Source organism: Gracilinanus agilis, chromosome 3 (genome assembly GCF_016433145.1).
Source record: "Gracilinanus agilis isolate LMUSP501 chromosome 3, AgileGrace, whole genome shotgun sequence".
NCBI lineage: Eukaryota > Metazoa > Chordata > Mammalia > Didelphimorphia > Didelphidae > Gracilinanus > Gracilinanus agilis.
The window spans coordinates 515,082,106-515,103,171 of NC_058132.1; the positions used below are offsets into that span (position 1 = coordinate 515,082,106).

At 37.8% G+C, this 21,066-nt stretch overlaps 1 protein-coding gene across 1 annotated transcript in view; it reads left to right on the forward strand.

Moving 5' to 3' along the window:
* The first annotated feature begins 1,241 nt into the window (after nt 1-1,241).
* Nucleotides 1,242-21,066, forward strand: part of ARGLU1 (arginine and glutamate rich 1) — a 34,781-nt gene continuing 14,956 nt past the window's right edge. Inside the window, exons 1-3 of the mRNA XM_044670535.1 lie at nt 1,242-1,830; nt 15,527-15,752; nt 18,061-18,144. Of these exons, the coding sequence (XP_044526470.1) occupies nt 1,484-1,830; nt 15,527-15,752; nt 18,061-18,144 (657 nt within the window). The 5' untranslated portion in view covers nt 1,242-1,483. The remainder of the gene's footprint in view (nt 1,831-15,526; nt 15,753-18,060; nt 18,145-21,066) is intronic.

The following is a 21,066-nucleotide window of genomic DNA, read 5'->3' on the forward strand; positions in this document are numbered from 1 at the left end:
GGGAAGTATGATCACTTGGTTTTACGAGGCTATAAGGAAAGGAGAAATCCAAGACAGGAGTATCAGGGAGAGGCTGATGTTTTACTATGGAAACAAAGGAAAGAGAAAATATCTGAACAAAAGGATACTTAACATTTGATTTAGACCTACTAGTTCCACAGAACTAGGGTTAAGTCCTTAAGGCCTATTATTCAGACTGAAATGGCTAAATCTGAGAACTCCCTTGAGGTGAATTTTCCTGGAATAAGGTCAAACTTGGAATCTCCAGATTTCAAGTTGACACTACTAATATCAGGGGGTAAATGAGTGTTTAAGGAAGACCTCTAGTGTGAGGTGTGACTTCCAGTGTGAGGTGTAACTTCCAGTGTAAGGGCTTGATAAACCTTTTCAGGGCTCCTCATCCACCTTTGGACCTTGCACTGAACTCTCATCTGTGGTTCCAAGAAGTTGTAGCATTGGAAGTGATCACACTCCAGTAAACTGTCTAGAGACAGATGGACTTAACCAGATTGAGGGTATATGAGTCAAAAAACTGAGTAAGTTAAGGAAGTGTTTATGCCAAACACATGAAGACTTTAAAATTTCTATTTAGGATTTTTTTTTGTCTCTTTACTTCCTTTCTCACCTAATTTCTTTTCCCATGCTTACATCTGCTGGGAGAGCTAGGTATAGGCCTTTAAGACAGACATAGCTAAATATTTGCTGAATTGTCTTAAAAGGTGAGAAAAATGACCTTTTAAATTAAAACACTTAATTTTGACTATGTCCCCCAGAGGGAGTGGGTTTGGATCGAACATATAAAGCCTGTAAACTAAATTCTATTTCTGTTTTATGTTTGCAGCAAATTAGGGAACAGCAAACTTTGGAGGTCATCATCTAGGCAATCTAGCAAAATATGAAACTGGAAGTTTGCATATACTGCCTCTAGTATGCTCCTAGCTCTCCTCTCTCTGTCTCTCTGTCTCTCTGTATCTGAACTTAAAGATAAGGCATTAAGGAATGAATCTTGTGTCTTGGAATTCCAAGAATCACACCAAAACCTCACTAAGCTTCAGCACTCAGAGAGACCAGAAGCCCTTTTTTTCACCCACTTAGGTACCAGAGTACCCGGAAATACCCGAAGGCCTTCGTTTCAACCTCGCAACTACTTCCGCAACAATCGGACGGGGGCGGGGCTAAGCTGACGGCCGGTTCCAAGCATTGCATTGTGGGAAGGGCAGCCGGTGCCGTCGCTGCCATTTTAGGGAAGTCCTGTCGCTGCGGCCTTCGCATCTGAGGGGGGGGGAAAGCCCTTCGTGGCCGTTGTGAACACGGAAGATCGGTCTAAGGCCTACCGGGCCCGCTCCCGGACTTCCGATCTCGGCGGAGCTTTCAGCCAGCGTCCAGACACAGCGGGGAAAGAGAAGTAAGGGAGCGTGAAGCGGGGGGGAGGGGGGCCCGTAGGCGAAAGCAGCCGAGCCAACAGCGTTGTCGGCCCGCCAGGATGGGCCGGTCCCGGAGTCGGAGCTCGTCCCGCTCCAAGCACACCAAGAGCAGTAAGCACAACAAAAAGCGGAGCCGGTCGAGGTCGCGGTCCCGGGATAAGGAACGGGTTCGGAAACGCTCCAAGTCCCGGGAGAGCAAGAGGAACCGGCGCCGGGAGTCGCGCTCTCGCTCGCGCTCCACCAACGCAGCCGTGTCCCGCCGCGAGCGGGAGCGCGAGCGCGCCTCGTCCCCCCCGGACCGTATCGACATCTTCGGGCGCACTGTGAGCAAGCGGAGCAGCCTGGACGAGAAACAGAAACGCGAGGAGGAGGAGAAGAAGGCAGAGTTCGAGCGGCAGCGAAAGATGTGAGCTCTTGGCGGAGATGGCGGGGGAGGGGGGGAAGGAGTGGGGGAAGGGGAGCAAATCAAGGGGGGAGGCGAAGTGAGGGGGACGGGGAGCCGGGAATGGTACGGTCTAATCCCTCCCCCACCCCCTCGACACAAGCCCACACGCGCGCGCACACGGACACACACACACACACACCCCAAACACTCCTCCCAGGTTCTTGAAAGAGAGGATTCCTCCCGCACGGAGGATTGGACAAATCTGGAAGCATGTGGTCCAGGGCAGGAAAGGCCTGGAAGGGAGAAAGCTATTTTGGCGCGAGGCGGGGCGGGAGCTGGGAGGCCTGAGTTCAGAGGGAGGGTTAAGGGGAGAAGAGGAGGAGGGGTAATAATTTTGAGGCGGGGAAATTGGGTTATCCCGATGTGGGAAGCAGACTCAGTTGGGTACTGAATTTTTCTTTGGAAAGATTGTTTGCACAGCGATTTGGGGGGGAATTGTGTTATATCCAGGATGGCCCTGCGTGTGTGAGAATGGAGTTGGGGGAGGGGTGTTGTACTGATGCAATGCAAAACCCAGCTAACCAGAGGTTTTTTTATTTTTTGGTTTAATTTTTCCCCCCTCTACAACTAGTTGGTGAAACAGAACAAGAGAATATACCCTCGTTCAACAGAATATTTTAAATCTTAAGATTATTCATTATCCTCTTGTAGTTCAGGATGCTAGATTTATAAATGTAAGGGACCTTAGAGGGCATGTTGTCCACTTCTCCCATAGTGCAGATGAAGAAATGTCTATACTATCAAAACCCAGAGAGATTTTCTAAAAGCTTTCTTGTCCACCCTACTCATTGTACAGATGGAAAAATCATCCATACTATCAAAACCCAGAGAGGTTTGGTTCTAATTTTTTTCCTTAGAGCTTTAATATTCTGGGGGTGGGGTCCAAAGCTATTTTGTAATTATAGTGTCTTCCCCTCTTAGTATTTAGAAAACATTAATTATAAATTAATATTATTGCCCACATGAAGAATTTTATGGAGGAAAAGAAAGTTAAATTAACTTTGGAATGTAGAGTTTGACACGGGCTAAACTTTTGTATTGTACTTAGTTGACCGAGTGCCTTCCGAAAAACCCTTTGAAATAATTTTTGTAATATAAAAATTATCTCTTTTTAAAGATTCATCTATGTGCTACAAAACCCTGGCAAATTGTAGGTGAGGTGGTGTTCTAGCCTTCATGGAACTTAATAAGAGTACATAACAAACACAAAATAATAACAAAATTGTATATGAAAGATGCAAATAGTGCTGTGTAAGGGGGAGGGGAAGATGAGGGTTGTTATGGACTTGGAGGGCCCAATGAGGAGAGGAAGCCAGCCATTTGTTGAGAGTTTTGGAGTCCTGAAAGTCTTGAGTTTGAGTTCTGACTTATAACATAATACTAGCCATTTGACCTTGAATCTAGTCACTTCTTTGAGCCTCACTTCCCTTATCTGTAAAATGGAATTTAATAAAGAGTGTGTAGGAAATACACAAAGTATCTTAAACATGTATAATGTTTATGCATTATATATATAAACATGCATTTAAATGTATAGAAGAAAATAAAACAATACAGAGATATATAAAAAAGGTACAAGTGTGAGGTAGGGATAGACAAGGAAGGTTATTATGGACCTTGGGGGTAAGATAGGAAACTACCACCATATGTTGTAGTGGAAAGAGTTTTTGTCTTTGAAAGTCTGAATTTGGGTTCTAGCTATGTGACCTGGGATCTAGTCACTTCTCTGAATTTCATTCCTCTTTATCTGATTCTGACCACTCACCACTTTGTCAGATTGCTATGAGGGAAATATTTTGTTAATAAGTTAAATTAAAATGTGCTGCTATTGGGAAGGCTTCTGGAGAATGTGACATTTGAGTTTGACTCCTGCATGGAAGTGTTTATTTTTCCTCAACTCCACTGAACATTTTGCTCATATTTAATGCAGCATTTTATGGATCATTTTCTTAGAGCAATGGTGTAAGTTAATTTTACAAATATTACTAATTTTTCCCACTTAGGAGGAAATTGAAATTCAAGGTAAATGCCCACAATCACAGGGCTAACAAATGTCAGGAATATTAAGATACAGATGACTTTTTATAAATGAGGAAATTGAAGTCCAAAAGAAGCTGTGACTTACCTTGTCTTTTTTTTTTTTTTTTTTTTTTAAGTTTGTTTTTTTAACCCTTAACTTCTGTGTATTGGCTCCTTGGTGGAAGAGTGGTAAGGGTGGGCAATGGGGGTCAAGTGACTTGCCCAGGGTCACACCACTGGGAGTGTCTGAGGCAGGATTTGAACCTAGGACCTCTCATCTCTAGGCCTGACTCTCAATCCACTGAGCTACCCAGCTGCCCCACTTACCCTAAGTCTTACAGGAAGTACCTGAATAGTATCCAAATTATTTCATCTGGTTCATGCTTCCTTTTAAAACTTTCCACACAAAATTAGGTAATTCAGGAATTTTTTTTTAACCCTTACCTCACATAATATTGGCTCTAAGGCAGAAGAGTGGTAAGTGTAGGCAATGGGGGTCAAGTGACTTGCCCAGGGTCACACAGCTGGGAAGTGTCTGAGGCCAGATTTGAACATAGGACCTCCAGTCTCTAGGCCTGGTCTTAATCCACTGAACCACCCAGCTGCCCCTCAGGAATTCGTAATAGGAAATCATTTTCAGTGATGGGGAGGATTTAAACCATTTTTAAAAGATATATTTGGTTTTGGAATGTAGCTGTTTTAAATAAGATCTCTGATGCCCTGGGAATTGAATTTTCTTTTCATTTTTTTTTTCAAACTAGAGGCCAAAGAAATGTCCATTTTAGCAGTTCCTACCTTGTTTAGCATTTCTCATGTTAATGCTGCCGAACGTCTCTTTGGGCAGAGATCTTGAAGAGAGGGGGCATTTGGTGGTAGGGTGGGGAGAATGAGTCTTCAAATTTTTTGGACTCATTACTGAGCTGGATAAAGTTTTGTAATGTGCATGTACTTTTTTTTGTGTTTTCTTGAACTTAGCCTTGGTAAGCTGCATTAATATTGCTCTTAACAGGTGCACAAGTGCCTTACAAGTACTTTTTCACTTTTGCCTACATGAATTTTTTTTTTAAACCCTTACCTTCCATCTTGGAATCAATACTGTGTATTAGTTCCAAGGCAGAAGAGAGGTAAGGGCTAGGCCATGGGGGTTAAGTGGCTTGCCCAGGGTCACACAGCTAGGAAGTGTTTGAGGTCAGATTTGAACCTAGGACTCCTGCTCTCTAGACCTGGCTGCTACAAGTGGGGAGATAAAGGGAGGAGAGGAAAAGAACACGAATCTTGTGACCATGGAAAAATATTCTAAATTAGTCAATTAAATAAAGTTTCCCCAAAATAAATAAAATAAAATCCACTGAGCCACCCAGTTGTCCCTTGACCTACATGAATTTTTGCTATCCTAGAGTACTGATATTATTTGAGTAGTGGAAATCTTCACTAGTGCTTCTTTCCCTCCCTCTTCTCTGTAAATTATCTTGTATTTGCTTTGTATTTATCTTCTGTTAACTCATGAGTGCAAGTTATGTTGTTTCCTCTGTAGACTGTAAGCTCCTAAAAAGGACAGGAACTGCTTCACTTTTGTCTTTGTATCCTTATCCTACAAAAAATATTTGGCTTATAACAGACAACAAAATGCCTGTTGGTCATTTGATTTTTGTAATTGTGCTATTGCTATTTCCAACCACAGGCCTACTTTTTATCTTATTTTAGCTACTTTCCCTGTCTTATTTTTCTCTTGCAAGGGATGTCCACATTTATTCCCACTTGCAGCCTTGCTACCTTAGTCCATTTCCATTCCAGTGTTATAGATCCTTTGTCTAGTCTTTGTTCAAGTCTTACTACCAATTTCCTAAGAACTTCCTAAGAAAAAGCCCTTCATTTTCAAAATTGTGAGGTTGCCTTTAGTGTTCTTTCCTTAACTTATCAATATAATCATGTTTGTAGTTGAGAGAGGGTCTTTTCTGGCTTTGGAGAGAGATTTGTGAGTTGTATCTGGTAAAGATAGAAATGTTGCTAAGAAAGGGAAATATCAGTTACTCCTTGAGTACCTAGCAGCAGTAAATATAGCTGAGAAGAAATAAAGGCCTCAAAATCAACCTGACTTGCTTTGATAGCTGTGTTTGCTAGGTAAGGACAAAGAAACTTTAGCTGTTCCTAATAGTAAAAGACCAACTTATTTGTGTAAAAAATTAAGAATTAGCAGAAAAATGATGGCTAGAATAGACAAAGGTAATGGAAGAGAACAACATTAAAGAAAAGACACTGCAAAATCGCTATGACTAAGGCAAAATAGTAACTGCAGTTTTGGCAGGGAAAGAGGAGCAGACAGTCCATCCATTGTAGTTAAGTAACACTTGAAGGTATCAGTGTACCACATTAAAAACGTAACAACCAGTACTGTTCAACGTAGTTTGGGTACTATGTATATGGGGCAAAGAATAGTGATACTCCCTTTGTACAGTATAGTACTTTACAATAGTGTATATCTTATATTAGGTTCCAGTTTTCTTTCAAGGTAAGGGAAAGTACAGAATTAGGCAATTTTTTGATAACTGTAAGATTTATACATGTCCTAATACGTGGCATGGGGAAATGTTGAGGATTCAATGCTCACATAGATTTTATACATTCATTAAAACAGCAGAATTTTATGGCTCTGTGTCTCTTGCCTTAGCATAGGTGAGTGATCTCTGAATGGGACATTCTCAGCCTTTGGGGCAGCATTGCAGCCTATTTTTAGCAAGTAGTCAGTCATCTAAAACTGGAACAGCACAATGTGATCCAGTTAAATTAGAGCACCTATACTTTGGTCTGTATCAGTCAATCTACATTTGTTAATCACCTATGTTCCTAGAACTATACTAAGGACTGAGATACAAAGACAGAAAGAGACAGTCCTTATCCTTAAGGAAGTTTATATTGGGAGCATCTAGGTGGCTCAGTGGATAGAGAACTAGGCCTGGAGGCTGGAGGTCCTGGGTTCAAATTTGACTTTAGACACTAGCCTCACTATGTGATCCTGGCCAAGTCAACTTAACTTCATTTGTCTAGTCTTTACCCCTCTTTTGCTTTAGAACCAAGATTCCAAGACAGAGTAAGGGATTTTTGAAGAGGGGAAAAAAAGCCTAGTTATCCAGTGAATGGATACTTCTCAGTAAAAAGAGTGGCCATTGAAAAGATATCTTTTTATAAGGTAATGCAACTGAATTATGAAGAGTTGCTTTGAGATTTCAGGTACAGATAAAGCATTAGAAACCTAGTTAGAGCTAATTGACAAAGAAAAATGTCAAGACAGTATAGAATTGGGACATTGTCTACAGAACTTGCCTCTGAGCTGGCTGCTCACAACCATTTTACAATATAATATTTTGGTTATACTCGATATTTTTTAAAATTTCATAAGTGTTTGAATTAAATGCTGGAAGCATACTTTCTATTTACAGAGCATGGGTTAAAATACATGGATGAACAAAGACGTTCTTCGTACCCCTAATGGCATTAATATTTTTTTATGGCTTCCCTGAAATATAATTTTATAGTCATCAGCTACCTAAGGATAAAAAAAATTAGTGCATTGTTGGGTTATTGTATTTCTTGTGCTCAGCCTGAAGGATGGAAGGAAGGGTTAGTTTTTTGAGAATATTTTTAACATTGTGCCCCACTGGCTTACTCAACCAATCCTACTGGCTAATTAACATATACTTGCCTTTGTGAATGTTATATATGGTGATATTAAGTTCCTTGAACCCAAAGACTTGTTTAAAAATCCCCTAAGTTATGCTTCATTTTAAATCCAGAAGTACAAATATATTAGACAGCAGGAATTTATTTAAGATTTAAGTTTTTAAAAATAAGAACATGTCATTATCTAATTCAATCCTCAACTTAACAGATGGAAAAAACAACACAGGATTTTGTGCTGTTCCTTTCCTGTTTTACATTGTTAAAGTATGTTTTCAAAATTTCCTCATGTAACAAGCTATCTATTATCATAGTTAGTTTTCAAAAACTCATAAACTTTTTGTTATGCACTTTTTAAAAAAATCAGCATTTCAAGGTATAAACAATGCATATTCATATATGTGAATAAAATTCAACTTCTGTTACAGTTTAACATGCATTTAAAATTAACACAATAGTATCAAAACTGATCTGTTACTTTGCCCCCTCTGAACTTTTGCTCTCTTCCATTTTGAATGTTTCATTTGTGTTTTTTCTTTTTTTTCTAGTCTATCACTATACCAATTTTTTCTTCCCCATAGGAATTTTTCCTTCTAACACATATAAAAGTTATATACATGACTGTATATACATTTTTATATGTGTGTGTGTAGTCAAAAAAATCAGCATATTGGCAGTATCTGAAAATTTATGTTTCCTTATGCACCATTGAGCCATCACTATTCTGCCCAGTGGCAGAAGGTATAATAGCCACCTCCTTTTAAGGCTTGATGTAGTGTGCTTTTTAAATTTAGTAATTTTTTCTTATGTTTTCATACTGGAGAGGGCCTGACTAAAGCCTGATTTCTGGTAGTTTTGTGTTCCATATGATAGTATGTCATTTAGCAATTAGCAAAGATTTACTTGGCCATAGTGGAAGGAAATTCAACAAGGAGAGGCATTGAGAAACACCTTGGATTGATTTAGTTGAGAGAAGCATCATGACCCACTGGCCAAGTGTCTAAGATCCCCAAGAGGTCCTTTGTGACTGCTTTGTTTTAGGAGATGAGTAAGTGATGACAGCATTCTGAGCCTTTAAGTCACCTGAGCCAACCAAATCTCAATATAGATATATATTTTAAATCCTTACCTTCCACCTTAGAATTACTCTAAGGCGGAAGAGTGGTATGGGCTAGGCCAGTGATGGGCAAACTTTTTAAAGAGGAGGCCAAAGGAAAGGAAATGCTCATCTGCCAGTCTGTTTCTAAGGCAACTCTTTTGAAGTTTCATTGTATTGTATCCTACTCATTGTATTTGTCAGATTAGGAATAATGTCGCATGACTGGATACAGCATTTCAGGGACCTGCATCTGGCCCGCAGCCTGTAGTTTGCCCATCATTACTTGCCCAGAGTCATGCAGCTAGGAAGTATCTTGAGGCCAGATCTGAATTTAGGACCTCCTGTCTCTAAGCCTGGCTACAATCTACCAAGCTACCCAGCTGCCTCCCAAATCTCAATATTTTTAAAGGAAAAACGAATCTATTCTAAATGGAGGGATAAGTTAGTTCCTGCTAGTTATCTGCCACATTGGCTCAAGTCATTGCTATTTCTTTGTTGTCATAAAACCACATTTTTAAAACTGGTGATGCTATAAAATTTCACCTATATGATGGAATACTATTTTGCTCAAAGTAATAAAGAACTGGAGGAATTCCATGTGAACTGGAATGACCTTCAGGAATTGATGTAGAGTGAAAGGAGCAGATCCCAGGAGAAAATTGTACACAGAGACCGATACACTGTGGTACAATAGAACATAACAGACTTCTCTACTAGCAGCAATGCAAGGATCCAGAGCCAAGGCTGAGGGACTTAGGAGAAAGAAAACTAGTCACATTCAGAGAAAGAACTGTGAGGAGAAACACAGAAGAAAAACAACTGCTTGAACACATGGGCTGATGGGGATATTATTGGGGATGTAGACACTAAATGATAATTCTAGTTCAACTATCAATAATATGGAATTAGGTCTTAATCAATGATACATGTAAAACCCAGTGGAATTGTGTGTTGGCTTGGGAGGTTGGGGGGGTTAGGGGAGAGGGAAAGAACATGAAACATATAACTACGGAAAATACTCAAAACAACAAACCAATTAATTAATTTGGGGGAGAAATTCACTTTTATAGTTCAACACTATAGTCATATTGCTGGGCACACTGAGCAGGGAATAAGTGACTAGCCAGGATCACATAGATAGTTTATATCAGAGGCAAAACTTTAATTTTCTTACTCCAAGTAAAGCTTTCTAAACTGCCTCTTTGAACAATAGTAGTTTTAAGAAAAGGTCATATAGATAGGATGGTGAGATAATGTATTTATAGTTTTCTTTCTCTTGGTCTGCAAGGGATAATATATTTTTGGCTGGAAAGAATTTTAGAAATTACCTAGTCAAGCCCTTTTAATTTTACAAATTAAGAAAATGAGATTGTGAAAAGTTAACTTGAATTCCTCTTAACTCCAGATCTAGTGCTTTTTCTGTTGCACTATATGCTGTCTCCTAAAAATGCTATATTTTTAAGATCGTTTCATTTATTTTGGCATTATAATTAAATGTATATATAGTTAATGAGGTTTGTGTATTATATCTAAAGAGTTTAAATAAAATAGAAGAGGAAGCTGAACCTCCGTTTTGAGAAATTGCCCTAGCTAACCAGCAACTGGGCCTTAGCTTTCTTCTAGTTTTATAAAATCTTTTTGCCTTGAGGCCTTTTCAGTTTGTTCTTGCAGTCCCTCTCCCATTGGTTAGTTCTTCCTGGGATCTTCTTTTGAGAAACTGCCCTGGCCAGGCAGATACTTAACAGTGATTTTAATCCTGAATCAGGCGTCAAAAATATATGAATTCAAGTCCAATTTCAGATACTCACTGTGACCCCCTAGGAAAATCATATGATATAGTCTCTGTCTCAGTTTCCTTTCATTGTAAAACTGGGGGGTCATAATAGTACCTATTCCACAGGATTGGTTTTAGGATCATATCAGATAATATTAGTAAAACACTTTAACACAGTGCCTGGCACAGAGTAGGTACTCAATAAAAGCTTATTTCTTCCATTCCTTTCTGAACTCAGCTCCTCCCTGCTGAATTTCTCTGCCATCTCCTATTGAGCTTTCTTTGATTTATGGGCTCCCATTAGAGTATAAGCGCTTTAAAATCAGGATTTTTTTTTCCTTGCTTGTATTTGTATTCCTAGAACTTAGCACAGTATTTGGCATTCACTAATCAATCACTTAAATGTTTTTATGTTGTAGCTCACAATTTTTTCTTCTATCTTCATATTGGAATTTCAACAGTACTTATGAGTCTCCCTCAAATATCCTAAACACTCAGAGGTTCCTCTATAAATTTATTTCCGTGAGCTATTCTAACACCTACTTCAGCCTCACACAAAGCGGATCATACTTTTGATCTTCTCATCAACTTCAAATGTTCCACCTCTTATGTTTTCAAGAACTCTGAAATCCCCTTATCCAACCATAATCTATTGGTTTCTCACCTCCCTCTGCTTTCCCTTATATATAACCCTTCTCTTCATCTATACCTTGACCTATAGTTCTTTGACCTCCTCTCAGCATTCTTCCAGGCAATCTCTCCTGCACAAGTCACACTCCTTTCCTCCCCAGCTTGGTCCCTTCCTGAACTAATTAATTGTGTCCTTTCTTGAATCCTTAACCCCTTTATCATGTTAAGTTATATACCCAGTCAACCCTTACCTTGGTATCATTCTCTTCTAGCCAGTCCTATTTTCCTCCCTTATCAACTCACTTTCTCCCACTCTCCATAGTGTCTTACAAATCTTTTCAGCCTTCCCCAGCCTTCCTTCTCCCACTCTCTCTCAAATGAGAACTTTGCCTTATATTTTACAAGAAAAAAATTGAGACCATTCACCAAGATCCCTCTTCTTCATCTCCTATTACTCAGATGCTTTTCTCTACTTTCTTTTCCTTTAACCCTGTCTCACATGGTGAAGTGTTTTTAACACTCCCCCCCCCCCCCCCAATTCTTTTACTCATTCAAAGATTCCATTTTATCCCATCTTTTCTCTCTGTCTCTGACCTTTACTTTCCATGTTAGCATCAATACCTTGTATTGGTTCTAGGGCAGAAGAGTGATAAGGGCTAGGCAATGGGGGTTATGTGACTTGCCCAGGTCAGATTTGAACCTAGTACCTCCCATCTGTGGCCCTGGCTCTCAACCTAATGAGCTACTTAGCTGTCTCTTATGCCATCTTTTCTTAACAGATTGCCCTCTCTGTCATCTCCACTCTTTAAACTTCTTTTCAATCTCGCCCTACTGGCTCATTTCCTGTCTATAAACATGTCCATGTCTCCCCTATCCTTGGTAAGGCCTCATTTGATCCTTCCAAACTATCTTCCTATATCCCTTCTACCCTTTGTAGCTAAACTTGAAAAGACCATCTATAATAGATACCTTTGCTTTCTCTCCTCTTAATCTTTAGCACCTACAGTCTGGCTTCTGACTTTATTCCCCTGAAACTATTCTCTCCAAAGTTATTGATAATCTCTTAGTTGCCAAATCCATGGCCTTTTCTCAATCCTTATTCTTCTTGATCTCTGCAATCTGTGACATTGACATTGTTGAGAGTGGGGGTCAAGTGACTTGCCCAGGGTCACACAGCTGGCAAGTTTCTGAGATCAGATTTGAACCTAGGACCTCCAGTCTCTAGGCCTGGCTCTCAATCCACTGAGCTACCCAGCTTCCCCCTCTATACTGTTTTGATTGGTAATCTCATCAGCTCCTATGAATTCAATAACTCCTCTCTGCTGATGTTTCTCAATTTTATCTTTCTAGGCCATGTCTATCTGTTGACCTCCAATCTTGCATTTTCAACTGCCTTTCAGACTTTTGAACTGGATGTCCAGTAGACCCCTTACACTTAGTAGGTCCAAAATGGAACTCATTTCCAATGGAACTCATCTATCCCAGAGGGCAGTGCCATCTTCCCAATCCCTCAAGCTTACAACATAGGAGTCATCCTAGCGTTCTCACTATAGTAACTCCACCCTCAAGTATCCATGCTATTGCCAAGACGTGAGATTTCATTCTTTGCAACATTAATCAATTACTCACTCTTTTCCCTCATTACTATAGTTCAGGCCCTCATTTTATCAAGCATTTATTGGTGAGTCTGCTAGTCTTAAGTCTCCCCATTCTAATCTATCCTCCATTGAGTCACTGAAGTGATTTTCCTAAAAGTAAGATTTTTCCTAAAATGTCACCCTCCTACCCCAAAAAACTTCAGTGGTTTCCTGTTGCTTTTAGGGACATATACAGAGTACTCTGACATTCAAAGATCTTTATAATCTAGGCTCCTCCTAATTTTCCAGTCTTTTTACAAACCCTACTCCCCAACATGTGCTTTTAGATCCAGTAGCCTTGGGCCCCCTTGCTTTTCTACAAATAAAATACTCCATCTCTCAGCTCTGGCCATGCCTGGAAACTTCTTCCTCTGCTCTGCCTACTAATTGTGCTGACTTCTTTAAGTACTGACTAACATCACATCTTTTCCTGAAAACATTCCCTAACCCCTAGTAATTATAGGGTCTTTCCCTCTGTGAAATATTTCCTACTGATCCTTTATATATATTTATTCTGAATGTTATCTTCCTGATTAGATTCTAAGCTCCTTGAGGGAAGGGACTACCTTTTACCTCTTGTATCCGCAGTGCTTAGTACTGTTCCTGGCACATAGTAAGCACTTAATAAATGTTGATTGACCAAGTCTTTGGTCAGTCACAAGATTTTCTTCCTAATCCTCTCATTATTCTCAACATCTAGTAAAATGGCATATGCATAGCTTATTTGATAAAGTTAACATGAACAAAATTATTTATCCTAAAGCCTCCTTGTAACTAATAATTCCACCTACCTCCCCCAATGGGTGCCTGTAAAATAGAAATTTTAATTGACTTCAATTTTTATTAGTTTTCTCCCATACTGATAAAACTTAATACTGTAAGCAGTCAAGCAAAGGTTGAAGGAACATTATAGAGCAGGGGTCGGCAACCTTTTTGGCTGTGAGAGCCATAAACGCCACATTTTTTTAAAATGAAATTTTGTGGGAGCCGTACAGTGCTCACAGTGCGTGCTCCTGTAACAGCGCCTGAAAAAAAATTGACTTTATGGCTCCTGCAGAAAGAGCCATACATTGCCGACCCCTGTTATAGAGCATATAAGAATAAAGAATAACATGCAAATATAATACTGTGATTCATAGAGATATGATTTTAGTTGTAGCTATATTATATTGTAATAATAGACTCACCAGGCTGAATCTGGTGGATTCTTTACAATATTTTTTGTTTCAGCCAATTCTTATTGGCTTTAGTAGATGTCAGTATCTTGTCCTTATTAGGAATCAAAGCAGCCTTGAAAATAAGCATAACAATTTTACCAGCTTTTATTTTTTGCTCTATAAATACTATTTCCTAAAATAAGATCAAAATGGTTATGTTAAGTGAGATATCAAAAGCAAGTTAGAATAGGGCACACACTGCCTATCAGAGTTATTTATTTATTTACGGTGGTGGGATTTATGAATAAATGAGAATTGTGAAGTTTAAAACAAATAAACTTTGATTACAACAAATTAAAAGATTTTTGTGCAGATAAAACCAATGTAGCCAAGATTAAAAGGAAAGCAGGAAATTCTAGAATTTTTATAGACAGTTTCTCAGAGACCTCATATCTAAAATACATTAAGAATCTCTGATTTACAAGAGTATGAGCCATTCCCCAATTGATAAATGGTCAAAAAAGATATAGACAGTTTTTGAATGAAGAAATCCAAGCCATATATAGTCGTATGAAAAAATGCTTGAAAGTATTACTGATTTAGATAAATGCAAATCAAAACAATTTTGCTGTCATCTCATATCTTTCTTGGTATGGCTAAAATGAAAGAACAAAATGACAAATTTAGAGGAAATATGGAAAAATGGGGACACTGAATACACTGCTGGTGGAACTGTGAATTGATCCAGTAATTTTTGGAGAGCCTTTTGGAATTATACCCAGAGTGTATATCCTCTGTGTATATCCTTAGACTCAGCATACCACTGTTGGGTCTGTAACCAGCTCCTAGTCTTATTTTATTAGTTCAATGATTCTTTCAGTTTCAATTTTATTGATTTCTCCTTTGATTTTTAGGTTTTCCAATCTAGCCTTTAACTGGAGATTTTAAATTTGTTCTTTTTTTCTAGTTTTTTTTTTTCCTTAGGTTGGTTGCATGGCCAAGACATTGATCGGCTTTTTCTCTATTTTATTGATATAAGCACTCAAGTGTATAAATTTTCCCCTGAATACTGCTTTGGATGTATCCCAAAATTTTGATATGTTGTCTCCTTATTGTCATTCTCTTCAATGAAATCAGTGATTGTTTCTGTGATTTGTTCTTTGAATCTGCATCTGCAGGTGATCAAGGGGAAAAGGAAAAGAAACCACAATGTTCTAAGATATTTATTATAGCAGCCCTCTTTGTGGTGGTAAAGAACTAGAAATTGAGGGGATGGAATGCCTATTGCTTAGGGAATGGCTAAACAGGTTGTGGCATATGATTGTCATAGAATACTAGTACACTGTAAGAAATGATGAGCAGGTTAATTTTTTAAAAGCAACAAACCATGGAAAGTCTCATAAGAAGTTATGAAGTGGAAAAAAAAAGTAGAACCAAGAGATCATTATGTACAGCTACAGAATTGTTTGAAGAATGAATGTCTACATTCAGAGAAAGAACTGATAAATAAAAACATGAAAAACATTGTTTATTCACATATATTTTTTGTCAAGTAAGGGCACCTCTAGTATGAGAAGGAAAGGAACAAGGGGAGATAACTAGGAATTAAAAAATAAATAAAACACCAAATTATATGTTTTCTTGTTACTTTTCTTTTATTTGCTAGTCGACAGCAGGAAATAGAAGAGAAGCTCATTGAGGAAGAAACAGCAAGAAGAGTGGAAGAACTTGTGGCAAAACGAGTAGAAGAAGAATTGGAGAAAAGGAAGGATGAAATTGAGCGAGAAGTTCTCCGAAGGGTGGAAGAAGCTAAGCGCATCATGGAAAAGCAGTTGCTCGAAGAACTCGAGCGACAGAGACAAGCTGAGCTTGCAGCACAAAAAGCTAGAGAGGTAACGCTCGGTCGTTTGGAAAGTAGAGACAGTCCATGGCAAAACTTTCAGTGTTGGGTTGTGCCTCCTGCTCAGTTCAGAAAGAGATGGAATACAGACTATCTAATTCCTTTCTCATATAAACTTGCATTGCTTCGGAAGTTAATTTTTAGCCTATTCAGAAGAGCTGACTGATGCTTAAAACAGTTATTCTCCTAAAACCTATTCAAGGATACTTGATTTTAATGGAACTGGCCTACATATTTGAGAAGTGTTTGAAACTTTTGCCATGGCTGCAGGACCTACAACCAATCCTTTCTTTTTTTTCGGGGCGGGGGGAGAGGAGGGTTGGAGACTGGTGAAGGGAAAAGGTTAAACTCCACCTGTGGTTATGTATTCTTCTTTTCTGTTTTATTATTCTATTTACCTAGACTGTGAGAGGCTTCTTGCCTTCAGTCAGATTAAAAAGAGCAGGGCCCAGCTTTGAGCGACAGCACCTGCTTTTGACAAATAGGTTTTCTTCTTATTCTTTTTTCCCTTTTTAAAAACAAAAAAAAAAGACAAAAAACAAAAAAAACTTCAAATCCTGCCTCAACACAATGGATTAATTCTTGGCATTCTGATCTTTAAGGCCCTCCACTGTCCTAATGTGTTTCAAAGAATCTTTTTAGGAAAAATGTCCAGATCATTATCCATTTTTTTAGTAACTACTAACAACTCCTTTTTTCTCTAGAGAGTTATGAAGGAACAGGTTGTCCTTGTCTGGAGTCAAGCTAAACACATGATTTGTTTTATCAGCAGCTGGAGCAGAAGTTGAAAATGTCTTTCTGTGAAACAGTAATTTGCTACTGAAGTCTCTATGGCTTGTTTGCACCAATTACTCTGAATTTCTAAAACTTGTAAAAAGTCACTGAGGCTTTCAAGGCAAAACTACAGCACTGAGTGAAACTCTACTTATGTTGACAGAAATGAAAATTGTTTACTATAGGAAATCCCTGTAGTAGTTCTTAAATTTGTGTGGCTAATAGTCACTCTTAATCTCGATGTTTTCTGGTTGTAGGCAAATTAACAGAATACCAAATCTCATTTACTTTTATCTTAAAAACTATTTAAAGTTCTTTTCATGTTAACTTTGCCAAGATAAACACACAATTCTTTGCTTATAGTGGATTTTGATTAATTCCATAGGTCTTGTGTGTGTAATTTTATTAAATGTGATAAATATCAGTGCTTTTAATAAGATATTTTTGGAGTAATAGTGCTATCTTGTAGCGAGTTACTAATCATAGTAAGATTTTTTTTCTCTTCATGTGCTTGCTTTGTTTCATATTAACAACTTTTTTTTTTCACACGGACACAATCCTCTGACAGTCTTTCCAAATACTAAAATCATGTATGCTGTAAACTGAACACTGCCCAAACCATCATGCAGTATTCATATAGTTTGCATAACAAAATTTCATTAAATTCTCCAAGAAAAATAAATTACAGAACTTTATTTCCTGACCATGCCTCCCCTGGATTCCTGAATTCCAGTTCAAACTGTAGATGACAATTTAAGCTGCCTTAAGAAATTGTCAACATACTGAATGTTAAGTCCATTTTCCCCATGGAAGAAGCCCTTAGTTCCATGAAGTATGGATTACCATTTGTATTTTTCACTAACAGTAAATGTATTTTTCTTATTAATTGTTTGCCTTAGGAATGATGAATTACATTTTTTGTTCCTTCTTACCATAAACATCTGCATTCCTCAGCTCAGCCTTCCTTGTATGTTGTTTCTTTATAAATGGTTGAGCTGCTGATGCAGGTATTGCCAAGCTAACAGTACAAATCATTTTAAAGAGGAAGCTGGCGCGTATGGCAGCCGAGGAGCACACTCTGCAGGACACTGGACAAGACAGTAAATATTCAACTTTTAATGCTGATTAAAGGAGTATAGGTAAAGAATACGTAGGTATACATAATTGGTGAGACAAATATTCACTTTATTTATATTTTATATATTATTTTTTTAATTTGGTAAATACTATCCAGTTTTGTAGTTGTCCTTGTTGATTTGTGTGATATTAAAGTATTAGTAATAACTATCAGGAATCTATGATTAGGGAGGGTTTAGTTGGTTGCTGTTTGGACTGGGAGGGATGATTTAAATTTAGTACTAGAACCAATTTTAGTGGCTGCACAGTTTTACCATTTGTCAGACAAAAGGTGGCTATAAAGCTGCCCTGTAAGTCAGTTCACAAAAAAAGTTCAGAGGAAGATTAGTAAAGATACACAAATAAAAATACTTTACTTTTCTAACATCTTACCATGTCCTCCCCTTTAGGAGGAAGAGCGTGCAAAACGTGAGGAACTAGAGCGAATACTAGAAGAGAATAATCGAAAAATTGCAGATGCACAAGCCAAACTGGTATGTACTCCCTTTCTTTTTTTTTTATTATTAAACATTTATTAATATTCATTTTTAACTTTGTTTCCATACTTTATGCCCCTACTTTCCCCTTCACCCCCCCGCTCTCCCCCCACCCATGGCCGACACACATTTCCACTGGTTGTAACGTGTGTCCTTGTTCAGGACCTATTTCCTGTACTCCCTTTCTTACCCCATCACCCTCACCCCCACCCCCAAATGAAAAGAATAGCTAGTACATATAAACTCTAGGACATCAAACCAGTTGTCATGCATTTTCAGTTTATGGTAAGGGTTTGCTCCCTATAATTTGATACTTTTGACCAAGGCTTTAGGTGCTTGGAATAGACTTTTGATGAACATTTGAATGATGATAATGATAGCAGCATTACTGTTTGACTAACACTTTGTTGAGCACTTTATAATTAGTATCTTGTTGGTCCTTGTGATAATCCTGGGAAGCAGGTGCTCTTGTTATTCCCATTTTACCGATAAATGAAGGAACTGAGGCAACAGGTAAAATGACTTGCCCAGGATCATACTACTAGTGAAGCTTCATTTGAATTCAGGTCTTCCTGACTCCAGATCCAGAGCTCCATCCACTTTATCTTTAAACCTAGAAATTGCTTAAGTGGGGGGAGCCATTCAGGTTTAACCAGTTTCTAGTCCAAGAATCCTTCCCATCCCTTATTCCTCCCTCCAAAATTAATCTTGTATAATTTGGGACCAAGCAAAGAACTTTATAAAAGAATCCAGAGAATGTTACTTTCTCTTAACCTAAATCCTAAGTCTGTGTTACAACTTAAGGTGCTAAAAGTAGCTTCTAAGTTATAAAAAACTTCACTTATTTCTAATTATAGAACACTTTCAATTTTCAATTTTCCATTTATTTTATAATTTGATTATTGAATCTAAACAATTTTTATTAAAAAGTCTTAAAACAGTCATCTAAAAGGGAAAATAAGATTTTTTTTTATCCTTTGGAAATTGAGTTATTAGAGGTTGATTTTTCAGAGTTTTCATAAGAACAATAGGAATACAAATATAATTTGTTTGCTTTAGTCATAGTGAAGTTTTATTTTCTGTGAGAAATGCCTTGTTCTGATGAAATGAAAGAACTATTTCAAGCCTCAAATAGAAATCCTATCATGGTACAAAAAAGAGAATTTTAGAAATTATCTAGTCCAACTCTTATCACATTACAGATGAGGAAATTAGGGCCCTAAGAAGTTAAGTTTCTTGCTCATGGTTTCACACATAGCCTACCATTAAGTGGCAGAATTAAAATTTGAACCCAAATTGCCTCAGAAAGGGCACATTTACACTGTGTTGGACCTGAAAGGAATTTAGATCAGCTTGAGTAGGTAGAGTGTGTTCAGGTAAGATTATACAACAAAGTCAACTTTAGTTCCCAAGTTTCTTTCAGTTGCATTAATAGTTAAAGAAAGTAGGGGAAAAATGTAGTTTCTCAAATTTTTATGTAAGAGGCTTTTAAATGTCATGTAATATTTTTATTTCACAAATGAAGAAATTGGGTTGCCCAAAGTTAAAGAGCTAGTAATTGACAGAGCTGGGACTTGAATCCTGGTCTTCTGATTCTAGAACTCTTTCTATTACAGCTAAATCCATATTACTGGGAATAATCCATTGGAGTGCCTCTAGAAAATATTTTAAGTTATAATTGTGTAAAGTAATAGTAATTTATTTCAGCCCAATGGAAATATGCAGTGCAAATTCAAATAATGTGGCTGTAATATTCACTAATCGGAACATAGGAACCAAGTCTGGTTCCCCAAGTCCTATTCCTTTGAACTTAATGTCTGCTTAGAGATCTGGGAATCAGGAGGGAGAAGAGTTTTCAAGAGCTTATGCGACAAGTATTATTTATTTAGTCTTTTATCGACATCACAATAATTCTTCTTTTTCAAATATTTTATTTTTTTTCTCACAGAAATTACAATTTTCTCACAGATAATACAAAATATTTAATATATTTTTTTAAATAAGATGCTTGTGATTTTTTTTTTTAGTAGAAAGACATGAACAAAAATCGGATTTATTAAAACATCACATGAGAAAGAAGGTGATCTTATTCATGAGAAAACATGTTATAATGTCTTAATCATTAACATTTAGGAAAATCAGTGTAAGGGAAGAATCACTCTTCAAGGGTCCTCATTTGGTAAAGCTTCATAGTAAAAGTCTGAACCTGGTATGAAAAATGACCAAGAATTTTAGGGAAATGTTCTAGTAGGAGGGAGAGGATAATATGACTTAAGTGTTTTGAGTTGAAACTAAGGAACAGCCTTTTTGTGAGATACAAAGAGATACTATTGGAAAATAGTAAGAGAATATTGGGGAAATATGGTGGAACTTAAATTGATTGTGGGTCTAACCTGTCAGCCTGAGCAGTTTGAAATACTCCAAAGCCTATTGAACTGATTGAATTTGGGTTTGATGTCATGGATAATAGGTAGTCTGTATACTGGGTAGGATGAGTAACTATCACAATATGAGTATAATAAAGCAATGAGATCTTGAAATTGAGAAACTATCATTCTATAGGAAGGTTTAAGTGACTATTTCCCATTACCAAAAATAATTCCAGATCTGGGGGCTGGTGGGATTGGCAGTACTAGTGACAGTAATAGAGAAGTTAATTAACAACTGACTAAGTTAATGCCTACTATACTATGTATTGGGCACCATTCAAGGCACTGGGAATTTATTGGTTTTGACGTTTGTTTGTAAGGAGTTAACATAACTTTCAGTGGAGCTATCTTTTTTTGCCTGCTGGGGAGATAGGTTGAAGAGCATGTGAAAGGTAAGTCAAGCTTATTATTTAGTATTTTTCGGTCATGTCTAACCCTTCATGACCCTGTTTGGAATCTAATTGGCAAACATATTCCAGTATGGAATAGT